Source organism: Monopterus albus, unplaced genomic scaffold, assembly GCF_001952655.1.
Source record: "Monopterus albus unplaced genomic scaffold, M_albus_1.0 scaffold230.1, whole genome shotgun sequence".
In the NCBI taxonomy this organism is placed as follows: Eukaryota; Metazoa; Chordata; class Actinopteri; order Synbranchiformes; family Synbranchidae; genus Monopterus; species Monopterus albus.
This window is the reverse complement of record NW_018128110.1, coordinates 633,048-655,674: the sequence shown is the minus strand read 5'-3', so window position 1 is coordinate 655,674 and position 22,627 is coordinate 633,048. Positions and strand designations below refer to the sequence as shown.

Sequence of the window (22,627 nt, the reverse complement as noted above, 5' to 3'; positions counted from 1 at the left end):
GTGTGCACTGATTCTTTAATAAATTCAAATTCTCAAGGTATTTACAAGTTAAACAAAATGCAAACCTTAGAGGCAATTGTGACGCAAATGTGCACATACACATACACATAAACATACTAGTTTTCTCTGCATGGCACAAACTTAGGCAAAGACATGTCTACATGAGTATAATTTTATACTCCATTAGTGAACAGAGACATCTGGTCTGGAGGAAGATATCAGGTTGAACTGGATCCTGCTAAGTTCAGAGATGAGTGCACAGTCAGCAGTCACAATTACAGATGCGCTGCAAACATACACATAAACATAATGTGTGCATGTTGTTAGCTAATAAGGGCTAACAAAAATTGGTCAACTGCTTCGCCTCAGGGGGATGCAGCCACTGGTGACTGCAGAACTACACCCATCAGAAATGTGGGCGGTAGTTCAGAGATCTGCAACACCTTCAGAGTTGAAACAGGATGTCATATAACATACTACAGTTACTGGTAGCACTCTAAAATATCAAATTTACTTTTTAAATATCTCTGTCAGTCAGCTGTATTGTGTCATTTTTATATTACTGACAATTCTTAAAGACTATGTACTGTTAATTGGAGGCCCACCTGTTCTGTCTGACAGTGGTGATAGAAGGCATAAAAATATGTTGGTGACCCAAAGCTGGAGTGCAGGTCAGCTGTAGCAACAGCCGGTGCTACCCACTGGTGATCAGTGAAAAGGGCCAGCAGTGTCTTCCGGCGGGTCTCTGGGTTGTGCCGATCAGCCCAGTCTGTATACATGAACTTGATGGTCTCCCGGAGGATGTCTTTGCCCTCTGGGTAACCGTACAGGTCATCCACAAAGCTGGACACGGCGTAGTCAAAGTCATTAGCCTGGACGCCATTTTCGTTGTCCACGATCAGCTCCACAAACTTTAGGCCCTCACCCTGGTTCACTCCCAGCATTATATCATAGTTGAGGAACTCACCTAGAAAGAAATGGTGCAGATAGTTGTCAAATTATGAATGTAGGGTGAAACTGCTGACTCTTAAGCAAAGTGAGTTGATACCTTGCTCCATGAGTATCTGAGGATCATCAGGTATAACATCTCCATCAATAACAGGTCCAAAGGCAATGTGGTATCGGGCTGGCTGGATGTCTTGATCCACCAGCTCCTTATAATGTTTTCTTTGCAGACACACCACAAGCTCTACAGTGTCCTCCAGGTTACAGCCCACTTTACGGGCCAACATTCGGGCATACTTAGCTGGCTGAAAGCTGACAGCCCAGCTGGAAAGAGCTGTGCCGCTCTGGGCTATGGCCCTCTGGAACAGGCCTGGAGAGTGAACCAGCGGGGAGGGACAGGGAGGAAAGAAAGAAACCAATTACCATTCAGAAGCTTTTTCAAATATCTCAAAAACAACAAACAAAAGCCGTAAATCGTCACACAAATGCACATGCTGATGCAGCTGTAACTGAAGTGTGTGTGTTAATCAAGCTGAGATTAAACAGTGATGTTAAAGGGCTAAAATTACTTCCCTCTAAGGCAAGGTGTCAGAAATATTCTCCTGTTGGAAAGATATATTTAGGTTACCAACACACAACATCTGTTTCTCAATTATCAGCTTGGTTTAACAGTAAGGCTGGTGATAATCTGTATTTTTATTATTGTCAATAAATTCCATAAAAAGATTCAACCAGCAATGAGAATGTATCCTACTAACAAGTTATTTAACTTATTTGCATGCTAATGTTTTATCTACAGGAGGGATTCTCAAACTTAATATTCAAAGGTCCAATTCTGATTTCTATTCAAGGTCAAAGGTCACAAACAATTAGTGATAGCAAATGACATTTTATTAAACTTTCTTATAACAATATACAGGTGCAGCTCAATAAATTAGAATATCGTGGAAAAGTCCATTTATTTCGGTAATTCAACTCAAATAGTGAAACTCGTGTATTATATAAATTCAGTACACACAGACTGAAGTAGTTTAAGCTTGAAGCCATCGGGTCTTTTAATTGTGATGATTTTGCTCACATTTAACAAAAACCCACCAATCTCAATAAATTTGAATATGGTGACATGCCACTCAGCAAGTCAACTCAAAACACCTGCAAAGGTGTCCTGAGCCTTCAAAATGGTCACTCAGTTTGGTTCACTAGGCTACACAATCATAGGGAAGACTGCTGATCTGACAGTTGTCCAGAAGACAATCATTGACACCCTTCAGAAGGAGGGTAAGCCACAAACATTCATTGCCAAAGAAGCGGGCTGTTCCACAGAACTCAGAAGATTCTGAGAGAAGGATGAACACATTATTGGTCTTGCTCTTTTCATAGAAAAGTTGAAAAACAAATCCACCACTACAGCAAACAGCAAAACAGCACTGACAGTTGGTTGGATAAGATTTAAATGTTTTCCCTTTGCTCAGAACAAAATACACACAGTGAAAGATGCTCAGGTTTCTGTAGTTCTGTTTCTGGATTATTTATTAATTTAATTTCCAACTAAGAAACTGAGGTAGGTATGGAAGAAAATGATGAACCGGTAATTTCTGTAAATGCATTTTTACCTGGACTCTAACAGAGAAAAATGTTCTGTTATTTTTATGTCAAATTAGATCTCTGACATCATGGTGCCAATCAATATGCTCTAATTAGCATGTATCATGCCATGTAGGTTTATCATGGGGGCCACGGTGGTGCAGTGGGTAGAGCAGTTGTCTCCCATCCGGAAGGTTGAAGGTTTGAATCTCGGTGCCTTTAGTCCACATGTCGAAGAGTCCTTGGGCAAGACACTGAACCCCCAAGTTGCCCGTGATGGCAGTGCGTATGCACGCCCAGGGCCCCTCAGCTCCAGACAAAATTTTGTTGTACATGTTACAATGATAATAAAATAAAGCTTCTTCTTCATTAGTCTGTGTGTTGTGTATGTGCTCAGTCTACCCTGTTCTGGTTATGACTAACAGAGTGCAGAATACAGGCTCATGTCAGCTCTAGAAGTTATAAAATGTTCCAACTGAACTATGCAAGCCTTACATCCAGCTGCAGTCCCAGGAAGCCAATATTTATTTAACCAGGTCATCATGACCCAAAATGTCATTGGAGTTTATGATTGCATGACTAAAGGTCTGAGATGTCTGCAAGATTAACATCAAGTAGGATGGAGGAGATGAGTGTGTGTTTGGAAAGCATGACCATATGTTCCAATTGTCTAGACAGGATAGTGCAACACATCCTATTCAAGAAGGTCAATAATGCCTGCACCTGCCTTTGTCTTCAGTCGTTCCTAGGACAACCCGGTTTATCTGTGACCTGCACAAGAGAGCTGGTTCTGTCCTGGACTGCTCTCTGGATTCCATCAAGGAGGTGGTGGACAGAAGGATGCTGATAAAACTAACATCCATCATGCATAACCCCTCCCATCCCCTGCACCACACAGTGGTGGCTCTGAACAGTTCTTTTAGCATGAGACTGTTACATCCCCAGTGTAAGAAGGAGTGTTACCGCAGGTCATTCCTCCCCACAGCCATCAGACTGTACAACACATCTAAGCTAGGTGACAGTATGAGGGACTGTGTAATAATCTACTGAGGTGCAATATTCAGCTCCTGGGTGTGAAATGCATTGTAAATAGGCTCATGTGTAATATCTTGTTCCTGATCTTTCTCAAATACTGTACATTGCCCTGCTTTAGGTATTTTTTGAGTAGTTGCTCAGAGATCCTTATGGCTGAAACGCAGGTTTTTCTCCCCCATTGTGGGATTAATTGTGTGAGTAATATTTGATTGTTCTTGATTTCCTGGTTGTTTAGCCTCTACTGCTGTTCCTGATTCTCTTCAGTGCTGCTTTGCCGTTTTTAGGTGCCTTTGATTTGCTTATTTGTGCTGTGTAAAATGTAATGTTCTGATGACACTACTTGTGTATATTGGTTCTAATGCTTTGTTGCCTTTATGTAACTGTTTATTTTAAGACTAAGTGTTCTTTGTTGTGCCGCACGGAGTGGCAGCAAGTTACAGCAGCTGTGTCTTCGTTGTGTTCTGTTTTTATGAAGTTCTGTTCTTATGTGTCTGTTTTTATGGTGGTGTCTGTTCTTATGGTGTTATGTTGGTTGTTCTCTATTGCTGCTGTAACACAGAAATCTCCCCACTGTGGGATCAATAAAATACCTACCTACCTACCTACCATTATCCAAATAAACCTATGTGGATTGAACTGTTCACCAGCCTCTGTTGTAGTTCTTTCTCATCATGGTGCTTGTTCTTTATAGGGTTGTGGTGCCCTACCACCTTTATTATAGTAAAGGTAAAATGAACAGCTTAAGTCTCCAGAGAACCAGATATGATTGGAGAGAAATCTGCCACAAAACCCACCCATCAGTCTCCGTTCTTGAAGTATGTGTAACAACTCAGTTTAATGTAAGTTATACTGCATCATGTGAGGAAAAAGGCTGAGAAAGTCTTTACATCTACAGCAGATTTGTGTTTATATAATGTATTGTATGTCTACCTACTACGTGTAAAAAAGACCATAATCCACAGTTGTAGTTCTATTAAATGCAGGAACAGTGGCCTACATGAGAGCAAAGGCTCAATTCAAGACAAAATGTCAAACATTTACCCAAATCTAGCCCAAACAAATGAAAAACAACAAAACTAGACTGCATTTTTAGTTTTTTCAGCAATTTACCAAGCTGCAGTACTCTTTACATCATACTGTACTTGATATACATAAAGATCCCATGTGAATTCCTTGGTGATTTTTACCTTTGGTGGAGTTGCTCCAGCGGTTGCCCTCAGAGTAGTGAGATAGTGTGAGCAAGTTGACACAGGAAGCGCCAGCACCTGAACCGAACACAGTGATACGTAAGGGGTCACCACCGAAGGCTGCAATGTTCTCACTGGTCCAACGCAGAGCCTGGATCTGGTCCAACAATCCGTAATTCCCTTTGGCTGCCTGGTCACCTGTACTCAGGAACCCTGCTCAAAAGGACAAAGAACCAAGACGATGTTAGTTTAAATCTCTACTTCTTTTTATCATTATTAGCCTTAAGCAGGAGGGTTGAGCAGCAACATTATTTCACCCATTAACAATTGTCATAAAAAACATAGAAGCAACAATTAAAAATACATTTAACAACTGTCAATTGCCCTGTTGCAATTCAATGTCGAGTCTGCCAGGTTTCTACCGAGGCTTCCAATCGAACCCACCACCACCCCCGTTAGCATCCATACCGGTTTTCCTACGGAGTTCTGTTGGCCCACTTCCGGGTAGTTTTTGCCGTAGGCGTCGTGGCAAGAGAGGTGGACTCCATGTTAAATTCAAAGCTTGCCTGGATTCGTCATTGTGGACTGAACATCTTGTGGAGCAAGGCAAAATCGACCTAAGGCGGACATTGCTTCCTAACTACCGCTTTCTCCGATCGGTTGGCCCAGACGCCAATCCCCCTCGCCCATGCTGCCGGCTCCTGAGGCGCTCCCGCCGGCATTGCACACAGGACAATCTTTGCCCAGTGGATCGTACTGCCCTGCCTCAAGATAAGACAACCCCGCACTTTGCACTTTTTAATGCAAGATCACTCAACAATAAGACTTTTGTTCTTAATGACTTTATTTCCACACATAACTTGGATGTGCTTTTCCTCACTGAGACCTGATTGACACATGGGGATAATAGCCCTTTTTCTGATCTCCTTCCGACTGGATATTCCTTTTTTTAACACTCCGCACCCCATTGGCAGAGGCGGTGGCTTGGTGTCTATTTGTAAGCCTACTCTAAAATGCCACCTCCTCCCCTCTAAGATCTTTTCCAGCTTTGAGGTACAAATTTTTGTTTTAGTGCTGCATTGTCCTACCTTATGTGCAGTGGTTTACCACCTGCCTAAATCTAAGGATTTTGTCAATGAATTTGGGGAACTCTTGGTGAAGCTTATCCCACAGTTTGAAAGTTTTCTGATCTGTGGTGATTTTAACATCCACGTTAACTCTACCTCCAACCAGCTAGCGAATGATTTCAATTCCCTATTGGACTCTTTTGATCTCTCTTAATCAGTAGTTTGCCCCACTCATCAACGTGGGGGCACACTTGACCTCGTCATCTCACGAGGATTATCTTTGTGCATTGGGGATATATCAAATATGGCAATTTCTGATAATTTCTTCATCCATTTCGAGGTCCTGGTCCCGTCAAGTGCACCTAGACTTACAACCCTACGTCAGCGTCACAGGATTTTCACCCCTTCAATGGCCTCTGATTTTGCTGCTGCCTTTGTAGTCTCTGACTTTTATTCTTCAGAAGCTCTGAAGCCTCCTACGTGCCCTGATGTCTTTCTCTCCTCATTTCACTCTACATGCTCCCGGATTATGGATTCCATCGCACCCCTCAGGAAGAAGACACCACTCGTGCACTGCGGAGACGCTGCAGGCAGGCGAAGGGTAGATGGAAGAAGGATGGCCTCCATGTCTCCCTGGGCATTTCAAGGGACTGTTTGGATATCTATCAGAAATCTGTAAAAGATGCTAAAACTCAATACCTATCTAACATTATCTCGGAGAATGTTCCTGTCAGGTTTGCTCAGCTGCACCTGCCTCTCTCACCTCCCTCTCCGTGCTTCAGTCCCTGATCACGTCACCTTACACACCTGCCACTCGTCTCCTTGATTACACCAGCTGTTTTCACTTAGTCCTTCACCTTATTTATGCCCACTTCACTTCATGCTCCCTTGCCAGTTCGTTCGCTTGCTTTCAGGCCGACAACCAGCGCTACATTCTTTGATTTTCTATAGTGTTTTCTCTTTTGAGTTGTTTTGAGTCTTAGCCTTTTTTGTTTCTGGATTTTTGTCTTGTTTTTCCCCCAACAACCATGCCACACCTCTCCAGTCCCTCCTGACCACCTCACCTATGGATTACCTTCTCTGGACCATACACCAGTCCTCTGCCAGTCCCACTAGTCGGGGTGATGCACCGTCCTACAAACTGCTCCTCTCACCATTGTCCTCTACTCTGTCTTCTCAGCCATTGTTCATCTCCACCAACCAGCCAGTAAGTGACCCATTCGGTTTCGTAACTCGGCCCTCCTTCTCACCACAGACTAAAGACTCATCCTTATACTGATCGACGCCTGGTTTTTCTATATACCCATAGTAACTTTGTTCTGTTGTTTTTGTCTCATCACTTGTAAATATATTGTATAGCACTATTAAATCCGTTTGCATCACCGTCAGCCCTCTGGGTCCATTCTTTTCTGCTCACTCATTTCCCTGTGTGTGAGCGTACCCTAACAGTTCATCATCCTAGAATTCTTTTAATACCATAAAATCCGTTATTGATCCTGGTGCTATCCTGTCTAACGAGGGGTCGGTCCAGATCTATAATGAGTTCCAAAGTTACTTTGTTGATAAAGTTTGGGCCATTAGACGGAGTATTCCTAAGATGATTCCTACTGTACCAACTGCTCCTCCTGTCCACTTTACCTTGGAAACTTTTACTCTGATTTCTTTGCCGCAACTTAAAAAATGTGTGCAACAGTTAAAATTGACCCACTGCCCTCTGGATCTTGTCCCTGCCAGGATAATTAAGGAGGTCATTGACATTGTTGGACTCTCTCTGGTCACATTTGTTAACAGCTGCCTCAGGTTGGGCAGTGTCCCCGCCGCCGCCCTTAAGCATGCCACAGTGAGACCTCTTCTTAAGAAGCCTAATCTCTTCTGTCCAATTTCCGCCCAATTTCTCTTCTGCCATTTTTATCCAAGATTTTGGAAAAAAATGTCCTTTTGCAGCTACAGTCTCATTTGGAATGCCTGGATGTTATTGAAAAATTTCATTCAGGTTTTAGGCACCCTCACAGCACTGAATCTGCATTACTGAAGGTTCATAATGATATTACTCTGGCCCTTGGTGCCAAGTGCCTCGTTATTTTAGTTCTCCTTGATCATGCAGTTCTTCTCTCCCATCTGGAACATAACGTTGGCCTGAGAGGCGCAGCCCTAAATTGGTTTACTTCTTTCCTGACGAATAGGACCTTATCTGTTGTTATCAACGACTATTCCTCCACCACAGCCCCACTTTCTTCCGGCGTCCCCCAAGACTCGAGTCTGGCCCCATTACTCTTCTCTTTATAAATGTCTCCACTTGGCTCAATCGTTTCACAGCACAATGTTCACTTTCATTTTTATGCAGACAATGTTCAGATTTACTTGCTGCGGACTTGCAATGTGACTCGAATGCCCTCATCCCGTTGCATAAATGCCTTCGTGATATTAAACATTGGCGATCACAGAATTTCCTCCGCTTAAATGAAAGTAAGACTGAATACATCATCTTTAGTCCTGACTCCTCCAATGTTGTGCCTAATTTAATAATAATAATAATAATAATAAAATTTATTTATAAAGCACTTTCCAACTCAAGGAGCACAAATTGCTACATCAATGAAAAAGATAACAGTTCAAAACAATCAGTCTAATAAATAAGCATAAAACAAACACAAGCACTCATAGGCATATAGCGCAATTTCTATCCAGTCTGATACCTCCAAAGGAGACTAAAAAGTAATGGCCTTACGAGACTAATAAGCCTACGGAGGTGGGCCTTACAGAGGCATTTATAGCCTCCACGTTTTATCGGTCACAAGACCATGACGTTTCTTTATCCCCTCACGCTCTCCTCTCTTCCCTGAATGCCACTTGCATCCAGATAATGGACGCTGTCGCTCCCATCAGAAGGAAGAGAGCAAGATCCATCTCGGTTCCCTGGCTGAACGACACCACACGTGCCCTGCAGAGACAATGTAGGCGGGCGGAACGGAAATGGAAAAAGGAAGGTCTACACGTCTCTCTGGGCATTCTGAGGGACAGCCTACGGCTATACCAGGAGGCCGTAAGAGACGCGAAATCATAATACCTTTCCAACATCATCGCGGAAAGCAGGCAGGATCCAAGAACTCTCTTTAAAACCATTGATTCAGTTATTAATCCGGCAGGCGCCCCCCACCTTGAGGGCTCGGTGTCCTTATGCAATGATTTTCTGAAATACTTCATTTACAAAGTCAGGTCTATTAGACAAAATATTCCAATGTCCACACCCGATATACCCTTGGTAGCTCAGGTATCCCAGACATTCATTTCCTTTACTCCAATTTCTTTACCCCAGCTAAAGAAATGTGTGTTGGAGTTAAAACCTACCTCATCCCCTCTGGACCCCCTCCCTGCAAGGATTATTAAGGAGGCTATTGATACTGTTGGACCTTTCTTGCTGTCTCTTATAAATTGTTGCCTGTGGAGGGGGGAGATCCCGGCTGCCCTTAAAAAATCAAATCTCAACCCCTCCCTGGTTTCTAATTTTCGTCCTATTTCTTTGTTGCCCTTTGCATCTAAGGTAATGGAAAAGCTTGTCCTCACCCAGCTTCAGTCCCATATAGACTGTCTTGGTGTGGCTGACAAATTTCAATCTGGCTTTAAAGCCCAACACAGCACGGCCATAGATGCAAAACGGTCTGTAATGCTGGTCCTCTTAGACTTGTCTGCAGCTTTTGATACTGTTGACCATGCAATCCTACTCTCCAAACTCGAACATCTTATTGGCCTGAGAGGGTCGGTTTTAAGATGGTTTAGCTCTTTTTTGACCAATAGAACTTTTTCCGTTGTCGTTGACGGCTTTGCCTCTGACACAGCTCCTCTCACTTCAGGTGTCCTGCAAGGCTCGACCCTGGCTTCGTTGTTATTCTGCCTATACATGCTGCCTCTAGCACCTATGATAGCAAATCATAATGTTCACTTTCATTTTTATGCCGATGATATACAGATTTATATACAGTTAACACAGGATAATCAAAATCCACTTGCCTCTTTAGATGACTGCATCCGAGACATCAAGAAATGGTTAGCACAGAATTTCCTGCATCTAAATGACAGTAAAACTGAGTATATGCTGATCAGCGCCGGACCACACACAGGTGTCCCTAAGTTAGCTGTGTCAGCCCCTCCACTTAAAGATTCACTAACAAGCCTAGGAGTTATATTTGATAGTGGCTTCAACTTTGAAAAACAGATCAGAGCCATAGTCAAATCTAGCTTCTTTCATTTAAGGCTGTTAGCGAAGGTTGAGCCGTTTTTAATCACGTGCAAATCTGGAAAAAGCTATCCATGCTTTTATCACGGCGCGTCTGGACTATTGTAATGCTCTTTATGCCGGCCTGTCGCAATCCTCTCTCCAAAAGCAATTAGTTCAAAATGCTGCAGCCCGGCTGCTGTCCAACACATCCAAATTTGCCCATATCACTCTGGTTCTCCGCTCGTTGCACTGGCTTCCAGTGCAGTGGAGAGTGCAATTTAAAGTTTTGTGTTTGTCTTTAAGGCAATTTACGGACTTGCTCCGCAGTATTTATCAGAGTTGCTGACTGTGTATACCCCACGCAGAGTGCTACGATCCACAGAGCACCTGGCACTGGTGGTCCAGCAGTCACGGTATAAGGTGGGGCAACCGATCCTTTGCTGTCCACAGTGCTAGACTGTGGAACTCGTTGCCGCAGGAGCTTCGGAATATCAATTTTTAAGTCAGTTTTAAAAACTCATCTCTTTAGGCAGGCATTTTTATCTGATGTTTAATGCTTTGAGTTCTCTACAGAGATAATGGTGTGTTATTTGTTTATAGACTGCAATGATGTTCTATGTTGGCATTTCGGTATTGTACAGCACTTTGTGCTTAGGTGAGCTGTAAAGTGCTTTAGAAATAAAGTTTATTATTATTATTATTATCTCAGAGCCGTCGACTACACTTCTAGACACTGTTGGCATAGGGCTTCCTTTTGGCACAGTACAGTTTTAAGTAGCATTTATGGGTGTAACTATGTATTGTAGTGTCTGACACAGGTGTGCCAAAGTAATCCTGAGCCCATGTGGTTATATCGCTTATAGAAGAATGACAGTTCTTGATGCAGTGCTGTCTGAGGGATCAGAGAGTAGTCATCCAGCTTAGGTCTGTGTCCTTTATGCACTGAAATCTCTACAGATTCCTTGAATCTTGTAAATATGTTATGCACCATAGAGGGTGACATATCTAAATCCCTTCCTATCTTTCTTTAAGCAACATTTCAATGATTTTCTCATACGTACTGTATGTTGGCAAACTGGCAATCCTTGGCCCATCTTTGCTCCTAAAGGGCTCGGTCTTTCCTGGATGCCACTTTTGTGCCAAATCATGATTGTAATCACCTGTTGACATCACCTGTTTCAACTGGAATCATCATTTCATTGTTTTACCTCATTACTGGGTCTGAAACGCAACCGCCCCAACTTTTTTTTGGAATGTGTTGCAGCATCAGAATTGAAGTGAGTGTTTATTTTGAACAAAAAATAAAATTGATGAGGTGTCACATCAAATAATGATTTTACATACTGTGCCAACTTGTTCTGATTTGGGATTGTAGACAAAATGTGAGAAAATCCAACTTCTGTACGACTCTCTGCTCTTTTGCTCTCACTGCATTTCTACTCATTTCACTAAAGTCATTCGAGTCCTGCAGTCACTGCTGAATTCTGCATCTTTGTCAAAAAACGTACCCTGCGATTTTCTCATGTCCTTTGAAGCTAAAGCACGGTTTCCATGCTGAAAAGGAATCAAATCCGTTGTCACGTCATTGGACCTCAACTCTTCCCCCAGCGACTTCCAACCAAACGTAGTATCACAGACACCTTGCCCAGCTTCATATCCACCTATGGAACCAAACCACATTAGACTAAACATATGTATTGCCTATGCAGACATAAGCATGTCTGACACCACCAAAAGGAAAATAAGAACTATTGTTTCATGTATGTTTGAAACTTTAATTGAAGCTTTTTAAAAATGCATTTTTTTTGTTGAACAGTTTTTTCTGCACTGACTGATGGATGAACTGATAAAACTGTATAAAACCACCCATCAACTGACTGCATCACATCGATTTCAGCAGTCAGAATTGTATTCACATCACTGAACATCAAATTTTAATACACTGGAGACGCTGTTTCCACTGCACTACACATTGCCCTAACACATTCCCCCAGTCAGTGGGAATAGAAAAGAGAACTTCTAGTAACATCACACTGAGCACAGGCTCCCTTCAGGGCTGTGTGCTCAGCCCACTCCTGTTCACACTGATGACATATGACTGCACCACCAGGTTCAGCTCCAATATAATAATAAAATAATAATAAAATTTATTCATAAAGCACTTTCCAACTCAAGGAGCACAAAGCGCTACATCAATGAAAAAGATAACAGTTCAAAACTGTCAGTCTAATAAATAAGCATAAAACAGGCACAAGCACTCATAGGGGTATAACGCGATTTCTGTCCAGTCTGATACCTCCAAGGAGACTAAAAAAATAATGGCCTTATGAGACTAATAAAACAGGTTAAACATTAAAAGCTTGTTTAAAAAGATACGTTTTTAGAGCTGACTTGAAAGGTACCAGCTCAGTTATAGAGCGTACATCTAAGAGCAAGGAGTTCCACAATCTAGGGCCATTCATGGCAAAAGCGCGACCTCCCCATTTTTTTAGAACGTGAAGAAGGGACAACACGGGCGAGGTGACCTGACGACCGTAGAGTTCTACGAGGGACATATCAGGACAGGAGGTCCGATAAGCACACAGGGGCAAGGCCGTGTATGGCTTTGAAAACATAGAGAAAGATCTTGAACTCCACTCTCCATTTTACAGGTAGCCAATGGAGAGACACCAAGACTGGGGTAATATGGGCATGCCGACAAGTGTTTGTGAGCAAACGGGCAGCTGCATTTTGGACCAGCTGAAGCCTAGACAAAGATGACTGGGACAAGCCGACATAAAGGGCGTTACAATAATCAAGCCGGGAGGTCACAAAGGCATGAATGGCTTTCTCTAACTTAGTATGAGACAGGAATGGTTTAGGCGCCTCAGCCCCATTATTTACTGATACTGTGAAAAATCTAGGAGTATTATTTGACAGTAGCCTCAGATTTGACAAGCAGATCAGATCTGTGGTCAAAACCAGCTTCTGTCACCTGAGGCTTTTAACCAAGGTGAAGCCCTTCCTATCACATGTGGATTTAGAAAAAGCCATTCATGCTTTCATCACTTCACGACTGCAATGCCCTTTATATAGAAATCAACCAATCTCTCCTTCGGAAGATTCAATTAGTACAAAACGCTGCTTCTCGTCTACTCTCAAATACCCCTAAGTATGCCCACATCACCCCTGGCCTTCACTCGCTACACTGGCTGCCAGTGCAGTTCAGAGTTGATTTTTAGGTACTATTATTTATATTTAAGGCTATTAACGTCCTCGCTCCACCATACCTGTCTGACCTGCTGTCCATTCGCACTCTGCTTAGGGCTCTATGCTCCTCAGAGCATGTGTCCTTGGTTGTCCCACAGACAAGATATACAAAATAGGGTGATCGTTCATTTGCCGTATATGGCCCTAGGCTCTGGAACTCCTTACCGCCGGAGTTACAGCCCATAACTGAGCTATTGTCTTTTACGTCAAAACTAAACTAACTTTCTGTGTCTAACGGGCTCCAGTGGCATCATGTCAATGTCTTTTAGTTTGTTGTCTTACATTTATACTTTGATATGGAAGTCTCCCATTAGCGTTTGATATTATATTGTTTTTTTTTTTTGTTCTTGGTTTAATTGCTTATGTAGCCAGTTTTATACTCCTAATATATATTCTTCTGTGAAGTGCTTTACAACTCCGGAGGAGCCCAAAGTGATATACAAATAAAGTATTATTATTATTATTACACAGATAGGGGGTCTGCAGCATAGACAGCCAACTGTTCAGCATTCATTGTTAACTATCACCTGTAAATCACAACATTCACACACATCTGGCTTGTAGCACATGTCCAGCAAGCAGGCGTGGGCATAGGTTGGCCTGCTCATGCCTATGGCCAATAAAATCAAGATATGTGTAAGTCCAACTCCTGTACGGGGTGGTCTCCGGCCAAGAAGATAATTGTAACCAGAAACAATGGCTCAGGGCTTTTTGAGAACAGTTTTCCTGAGGAAACTGTCACTCAGAGCCCAGAGCTGTATAGCTTTACCATGTGACCAGATTTATAAAATTTTCTGTTGATTTTATACAGTCCTCTTCTGTCTTCTCTTCTTGCGCTTTCAGCAAAAGAACTGGGTTTTTCTAACACACGGCTGGGATGAGAATCAGCACCTCCAAGTCCGAGGCCATGGTTCTCCATCGGAAAAGGGGTCCCTTCAGGTTGGTGGAGAGTTCCTGCCTCAAGTGGAGGAGTTCAAGTATCTCGGGGTCTTGTTCACGAGTAAGGGAAGGATGGAATGGGAGATTGACAGGCGGATCGGTGCAGCTTCTGCAGTAATGCGGTCAGTGTACCGGTCCGTCGTGGTGAAGAAGGAGCTGAGTTGTAAGGCGAAGCTCTCGATTTACTGGTCAATCTACGTTCCGACTCTCACCTTTGAGTCATGACCGAAAGGGCAAGATCCCGGATACAGGCGGTCAAAATGAGCTTCCTCCGCAGGGTGGCCGGGCGTACCCTTAGAGATAGGGTGAGGAGCTCAGTCACCCGGGAGGAGCTCAGAGTAGAACCGCTGCTCCTCCACCTCGAGAGGAGCCAGCTGAGGCTCGGGCATCTGTTTTGGATGGATGGATAAGGACAATCACCTTTATTGGCCAAGTATGTTACACACAAGGAATTTGTTTGCAGTACAGAACCAATGGCAGCCATTTGCGGCCCACCTCAACTGATGGCTCTAACCATCGGGGGCAACGGGGGGGTTCAGTGTCTTGCCCGTGCTTCAACATGGACTGCCGGCACCGAGATTCGAACCTTCAACCTTCTGGTTGGAAGACGACTGCTCTACCCACCACACCACTGTTGCCTCCCCAAATGATGTAGTGAAGTGTGTACAATTGTACAGGTGTACCTAATAAAGTGTCCCGTGAGTGTAGATGTGTTTCATGCACCACTGTAAGCTCACAAACATACACTATATGTCATAGTTTGTGTAGACTCTAACAAACAGTACAGTACACACACTCTTGTAGCCCGTAGACTGGTACGTCTGCTGGCTGACTGTTTAACTTAGTCAATTTCTTTTCTATTCCTTTTACACTGGCTTATTTATCTATTTGTGTGTTTCTTGATCAAAGCCTACTCTAGTGAAGGAACAGCAGCCAACTACAAGAAAGATTTTAATTGATTCAGTTTAGCTGCAGTGCAGGGATGGACTGGCAATCACAAAGAGTGAGGCAGGAAGAACGATTAGTACGCCAGCAGTGGAGGGGCAGCAGGACGGAGCTCTCACTCCTTCGCTGTATGTCACACATGCAGAAATGCTGGGATACAAGACACACAATTTGAAGGCTTTTCTTCATTTTGAATATTCTTGAAAGAATATTTGGTCCTCACAGGGAAGCAAATGGGGTGATGGATACATTACAGAAGCACATGAGCAGCAGCTGCAGGTTGAAACAGCTAAAACAAAGAGAAGCTGTAGTTTTGAATTGATTTGCACTCACTTTCATTTCATGGCTACTGCTCTGTTAGTCTTGGTAATGCAACACTATTAAATTGAGGATTTATAGATTTACTGACACTTTGTTCTTAACAGCAAAGCTGCTCTGTAAGATAAGATACGGCCCACATGCAGTCATCCAGCTACCACTAACACTCAGACCAACATCCCACACTCGTGAAAGATTTCACCTAAACCTCTGATGCACAAATATGTAATGTGAAATACTTTCATTTCATTGTAACCATAAGGAAGACAACCTCATAATGGTACAACACAGACCTCTTATACATGGATCAATATTTCCATTGTCAAGATTATCAGAACAGGTGTCATTCTAGGCTGGTATCCAAGAGCACAGTATGATGCGACCAAACAGGCTAATAACGGCATAGAAAGACTCAGCTTAGTAATCTCTGTGACACTACAAACATAATATGCCAGGTAGAACTGAATGAAGACTGGAACTGCAGGGGGAAAAGAGAAAAAGTCTGATTACCACCTCTTGAGCACAATAAGACTTAACAAGTAGGCTTGTAAGTGTTAGTATCTGGATGCTATCCAATGCAGGGAATGAATATCTTTAACCTGCTGAGTTTTGGGGAGGCTATTCCTTAGCACATCTAAGTACATGTGTTATCAACAAGCAGTGATTGAACTATGTTAACATGACACTTCGGGGTTTCTGCAGTGCTGCATTCACAGCAACCCTATAATGCCAAGTCTTTGCCATAGTGTTGTTGGGTTTCATAAGCCTTTCAGCTCCTATGAGACCAGACCCACTCCATTTTCCTCCCCTGTGTGGGATTAATCAGGTGTGTCTATGTGCAAGGCTTGGCTAAAAGCCACCGTTCGTGATCACGTGCTATGGCCGCTCGACCTCTAAACTCCTCAAGATGACAATATTCAGGTGAACTCTGATCCAGGAATCCAGATTTTATCCCCACTATCTCTGTCGAACCAGAGAGAATATTAGATGAAGAGAAAGATGGGATTTTTCTTTTTATGCTTCTTTCTCTGCACACACCTATTTTTTCCACAGTCATGGTCTGTATACCATAATCCTCTGTTCTCTCTCTCCTCTCTTCCAGGCTCTTGATGTTAAGAGAGACAGAATGAGAAAGCAAGAATGAGATGGAAAGATGGAAAGCTCCATTCATCCTTGCAGGTAAACTGTAGCAGCAGATGTAACGTTTTACAGTCAGTGAAATTAAAAGGAAATGCACACTTCAGAGAGAGGACATTGGAGTAGAAGGATAAAAGAACTAGTCTGACAGTGTAGTGGGAAAAACAAGTACTCAGTAATAAAGAAACTGAAGCTGGGAGAAAGGAGGAAACGAGAAATACATCAGAGTGATAAAGAGGTTTAAAGAGTAGAAAAAAAATCTGTCACTGTGTGCCCGAAATAATGAATGATTTATGGATATTTTTTTTCCAGTGTCAATCTCTGTATGCAAAACTCTGAGGGAGGCAGTGTCAATCTGCCCATGTAGTTCTGCTTAAATTCTGTGTTAATTATGATTACACCATGTCAAAATATTGTATAATCTTCTTCTTCTGTCGGCTGTTCCCGTTAGGGGTCGCCACAGCAAATCATCTGTTTCCACCTAACTTTATCCTTGGCATCCTCTACTCTCACCCCAATTAACTTTATGTCCTCTTTTAGCACATCCATATACACTGTATCTCCTCTTTGGCCTTCCTCTTGACCTCTTGCCTGGCAGCTCCATCTTCAACATCTTTCTACCAATATAACCACTATCCCTCCTCTTCATATGTCCAAACCATCTCAATCTGGTCTCGCTGACCTTGTCCCAAAAACAGCCGACCTGAGCTGTCCCTCTGATGTGCTCATTCCTAATCCTGTCCATTCTGGTCACTCCTAAAGAGAACCTCAACATCCTCATCTCTGCTACCTCCATCTCTGCCTCTTGTCTTTTCCTCACTGCTACAGTCTCTAACCCATACAGCATAGCTGGTCTCACTACTGTCTTGTACACCTTTCCTTTGATTCTTGCTGCCACTCTTCTGTCACACAACACTCCTGACACCTTTCTCCCTCATCACACTGGACTGTTGACCCCAAATACTTAAACTCCTGCACCTTCTTGACCTCAGCCCCCTGTAACCTCACTGTTCCACTTCCCTCCCTCTCGTTCATACACATGTATTCTGTCTTAGCACGACTGACTTTCATTCCTCTTCTTTCCAGAGCAGACCTCCACCTTTCCAGGTGTTCCTCCACCTGCTCTCTGCTCTCACTATAGATCACAATGTCATCTGCAAACATCGTTGTCCACGGAGTTTCCTGTCTGACCTCATCTGTCAACCTGTCCACCTCCACCTTGAACTCCTCTGTCTGACCTACAGCACATCTCACTACTGTCATACTCCTCTCATACATTCACTCATTTTCTACCGCTTAGTCCCTGTCCTCTCATACATATCCTGTGTAAAATGCAATTCTTTCCATGTCTAACCTGAAATGCTACACCAAGGTGAAAAATATGAAAGCAACACAAATTAGGGTGAGCCACCATGAAGAAGAGGACTCTGGGATACCCCACTGTGGTCAAATGAAGAGATACTAAACCACAAAATTTAACTTAATGACTACATTTTTAAAACACCTACTTCATGTCATATACAGCTCTCTGAGCAGTTTATAGTCTTAAAATACATAGACTAAAGTTTTTCGGACACTTGTAAGTAGTGGTAAGAAAGTGTGACTATGACATCAACACATGATCGTCTTTTAATGTGATATAGTAAACTTGTTACCAAACAGTTACACATTCAGAAGCCAACAAGCACCAACTGATGAATCTAAATCCCATAGTATTTCTTTTTTAAGATCCTTATTTCGGTCCCTGTCAGTTGCTGAGTGAACTATCTGGCTCTTAGCTGCTATGTATCTGGATGCTATCCAGCGCATTTTGCTCACTAGCCTGTTGCAAAATGTTTGTGTTTAGTGCTCAGTAGGTAATGTTCAGCGGGTTTTTTAGAGAGTGGTGAGAGAACAAAAAAAAGTTGCAGTTGACACAAGCTGTAAAAGCTCCATAACCCTGAGCTGCAGTCAGGTGATGATTCTCTGTAGGCTGTGCCTTCAAAACTCCGCATCAATAGTTTGAAATGTAGGCTTATTGAAAAACAATCTCAAGAGCCAGGCTGGTACTGTAACCCTGATGACTTATTTTCTGACTTCATTAAGTTCCACTGAGAGCCATAGAATAGCACAACTGCTTTCACAGTAGTTCAATATTTAGGAGTGAAGTAACTGTAAATGACTTCTGTACACAAACAGTTTCTCTGTGACACCTACTGAGCTATAAAAAGAAAAAATAATAATGGAGAATACTGACCAGCTAGGAGCTGCCAGCTGCACAATATGTTGATGAATTTTAATCTAATATATACTTACATAACACCATCGCTATCTTTGTTCCCTGCCCTACACTAAACTTCTGCTTAAAACAATGATGTAACACCAGCTCCAAATGTTTACAGTGCCCCAGCAGCACACCATCTATATCTGGTCCCTCTACACAACAACCCCGAAGACAACGGCACACGGAGGGCAACTGGCTGGGGAATGTGCTGATTAGGCACAAAGCATTTCTCACTGAAAATAATGAATATGGAGCCACAGGATAGTCACTCATTCAACCTTTATTTAGACAGCTCTGGGAACAAACACAGCGCCAGCTCTCTTTTTCAGCTGTGCCCTGTTTGTACAGTCAGTTAAAAATTGTGCTTTTGCAGCAAAATGAATGTAAATGTGTTATCATATGAATAAATGAAACAGGTGACCACAAAATAATAAAAAATAGGATGTATAGCAATGCCATTTTTATTTTTATTCAATTTTTAAAGCAAAGATGCAGTAGTTACAGTGACATACTTCAACACAAACAAAAAACGGCTTTGTGTTTGTTGTAGTTTTTGCCCCGGTCCAGTGAATAATGTCAGGTGTTCTCATTTTTAACACCTGAATATGATATCACTAGTAGCAGGTGTGAAAAAATACAATTACGGGTAGTCTGGAAAGTGATTAAAATTACATGTGATTTAATTAAAAATAGAACAAGGCACAAGGTATTGTATAGCAGATTATTCTGGGTTCCACCCTAAAGTATAGAAAGTATCACCATCTTGCTGTTAACATTGTCTCAGAAGCCAGAAAACCAAAATAACACGCTGAAATATTCCACTGAGATTCACGGGCTTTGTATTGTACTTTGGGCAGCAGTTTGATAACAAGTTTACCAAATCAAAACACAATATAATAAATACATAAATAATAAAAATATACAAATAAAGTGGAAATCTAAAAAATACACATCAGCCACTGGACCAGCCTTCTCATACATCACATTAGAGAAAATAACATCCATCCATAAGAATAATATACCAACTTTTACTGACACTTGGAACCACATTCTAACCAATTTTAACTTAAACCAGATACCTGGGGCTGAGGCCACGCATGTTCCCACAAACTCCTAGAAATATTTAATTATTTAATTACTGTTACTGTTATTTTAACTATTATTATCACTATAAATTATTAGTACTACAAACTCTATAAATAATGTCTGTCATTCTGCATTGTTGCATTCTGTGATGATGATGGTTATGGCTATTATTTAGATTATTATTACCACCTTTATTGCGGTTGTTAGTGTTATAACTTTACTATCATGATACCATATTCTTATTCTTCACTGTCCTTGCTACTGTTTTGTGTTTAAACCTATCAATCAAACCAGATCAACAGAAAATATAACCTGGCACCCCCCAAACCCCCTTTGTTTTTCCTTTTTCTATTCATTTACTGATTTGTTAATTTCATTTTTTCATTATATTTGAAGTTTCTTTATTTTTTGTTATTTAATTTATTCTTGTTATTTCATTACTAAAATTACTGTTATCTAATTAATTGTCTTGTTTACTTACTCATCTTTCTCCACCATCAATAAACCAGGAGTTGTACAGGGGTTGCTCCACCCTGTCCCCAGCAGCCAGGGGATGCAGTTTGGGGTCACCCTTGGCATTTCTCCAGGGTTGACAGTATTGGGGAGTATTGTTTCCTTTCCCTTAACCACCAACAATCAACTATTAACATAAACAGTAAAACAAAGGGAAGGGTTTAACTTAACCCTAACACAAGAACCCTGCTGTTCTGTTGCCCTGGACAACCTCACCCTGCTGAGCAGCTCCAAAGCCCAAGTGATGGCCTCACCTCATGCTAATGGTTTGGGTTGGGGGCATCACCAGTACACCCCTGGTCCTTTGCTGATTTAACAACCCCCCCCTCACCATTTACCTTTTCTCCTCTTATTAATTTATTTGGATTAATTTTATTTTTTCTTAATATGTACTGAATATCAGTCTGCAGAGTTGGATACACCCTTGAAGGTATTCTGAAGTAGAATTTTCCCATTCATTTGAATGGAACAAGATTTTCAGAATAAAGCTAAATATTTTAAAAGTATTTCTGTGCAGATTCTCTGTCATCCAGGTCATAGTAAGCTGAAAAAAACTTGAATGGACTAGATTTCTAGGTCGAAGACTTTTCACCTCTCATCCAAGAGGCTTCATCAGTTCTGACTGACTGGTGTTGAGCCAGAGATATTTATCCCCCTTGGTGGTGTTTCAGTCCTTTGAAGGCCAACAATGTCCCTTAACAACTGAGCCGTTATAGCCCAGTATCGGTGAGAGCCGTTACCTGTCTTTGAATCCTCCCCTGTCGACCGACGCCTATTGTCCTGGTGGGCATGTTTGGGCAGAGATCTCAAAACAGGATTGTAGATGGATGACAAGTTTAGTCCACCACCCCTATTTAGTGAGGAGTGTTCAATTTTTTGCAAAAATAGCTTCCTTAACTCCTCTCTCAAACCAGCGATGTTCTCTGGAAAGGATCTGGACTTCACTGTCCTCAAAAGAATATCCTTTGTCCTTCAGGTGGAGGTGGACTGCTGACACTGGTCCACTGGAGTTGGCCCTCCTGTGTTGTGCCATGTGTTTGTGAAGCGGCTGCTTAGTTTCAAGTGTGCAGAAGTAAAAATTTCCCCATTCATTTGAATGGGGCAAGAGTTCTGAATAGAAGCATGAATGTCCTTGAAGACGTGAACATTTTGATCGCTGAAATAGCTGCAAGTATGCAGAAGTAAAAATTTCCCCATTCATTTGAAGGAGGCAAGATTTTCAAAATAAAGCTAAATATTTCAGTAGTATGAAGTATGAAGTTTAGAAAAATTCTGAATAGAAGCATGAATGTTCTTGAGGAGCTGCACATTTTGATAGCTGAAATTATGCTGAAGTAGAATTTTAACATTCATTTGAATGGGGCAAGATTTTCAAAATAAAGCTAAATATTTTAAAAGTATGAAGTTTAGAAAAATTCCGAATACAAGCATGAATATCCTTGAGGAGCTGCACGGAGCTGCACAGAGCTGCATGTTTTGATAGCTGAAATTATGCTGAAGTAGAATTTTCCCATTTATTTTGTTAGGTAATTTCTTAGTCAGATAGATATTTAGAGATTTGTTGTCTAGAAATGTTTAGTGTAGCCAGGATGTCTAGCTCAGGCTGTTAAATGTTTAGTCACTGTCATGAGCTCTGCAGCCTGCATCGAGGCCAAGGTTAATTAAATAAGACAAAGGCTACAGGCAGGAGGTGATTGTTATTATTAACTGTAATGGAAATCATAATATTTTCTTATGTGAAATGTCATGTCAAATTGTTCTTAGATACACACCACTAATCAACAGCCACACACCTTGACTTTCCTCGTGTTTTGACTATTGTTATGGTCAGCTGCAAGCTGGCATATCAGGTGATGTCACGGTTTGACGTGCCTGGGTAGAATGGGCTATCCCAGCCAAGTGATTAAAATTGTATAGGTTCTTGGGTTCAGGGTCTTTCATCTCCATGCTGCCTGCGCGCAGGTTTGGTGGTGGGAGAGATCTGGACGTTATAAGCTATTATTTCTCTGTAGCTTCTTCCGGTTCTTTCAAACCAGGAACTCTCAATGAGACGAAAGAGACTGCTTTAGATTTATAAAAAATAACCGTGCTGGTTTATTCAGAGGATCACAGGTAAAATTCACATTACACGTCCAGATCTCTC

General features: G+C 42.0%; 1 protein-coding gene across 8 annotated transcripts in view; it reads right to left on the bottom strand.

Annotated features, from left to right (window-relative positions):
• nlgn1 (neuroligin 1) overlaps positions 1–22,627 on the bottom strand; it is a 586,564-nt gene that overhangs the window by 14,377 nt on the left and 549,560 nt on the right. For 4 of the 8 annotated variants that reach the window (XM_020620000.1, XM_020620003.1, XM_020620002.1 and 1 more), the window contains 3 exons: positions 4,752–4,967; positions 1,049–1,315; positions 606–967 (listed from right to left, as the gene is read on the bottom strand). In XM_020620000.1, coding sequence (XP_020475656.1) covers positions 606–967; positions 1,049–1,315; positions 4,752–4,967 — 845 coding nt within the window. The remainder of the gene's footprint in view (positions 1–605; positions 968–1,048; positions 1,316–4,751; positions 4,968–22,627) is intronic. The other 4 variants (XM_020620001.1, XM_020620005.1, XM_020620004.1 and 1 more) reach the window with 1 other exon arrangement.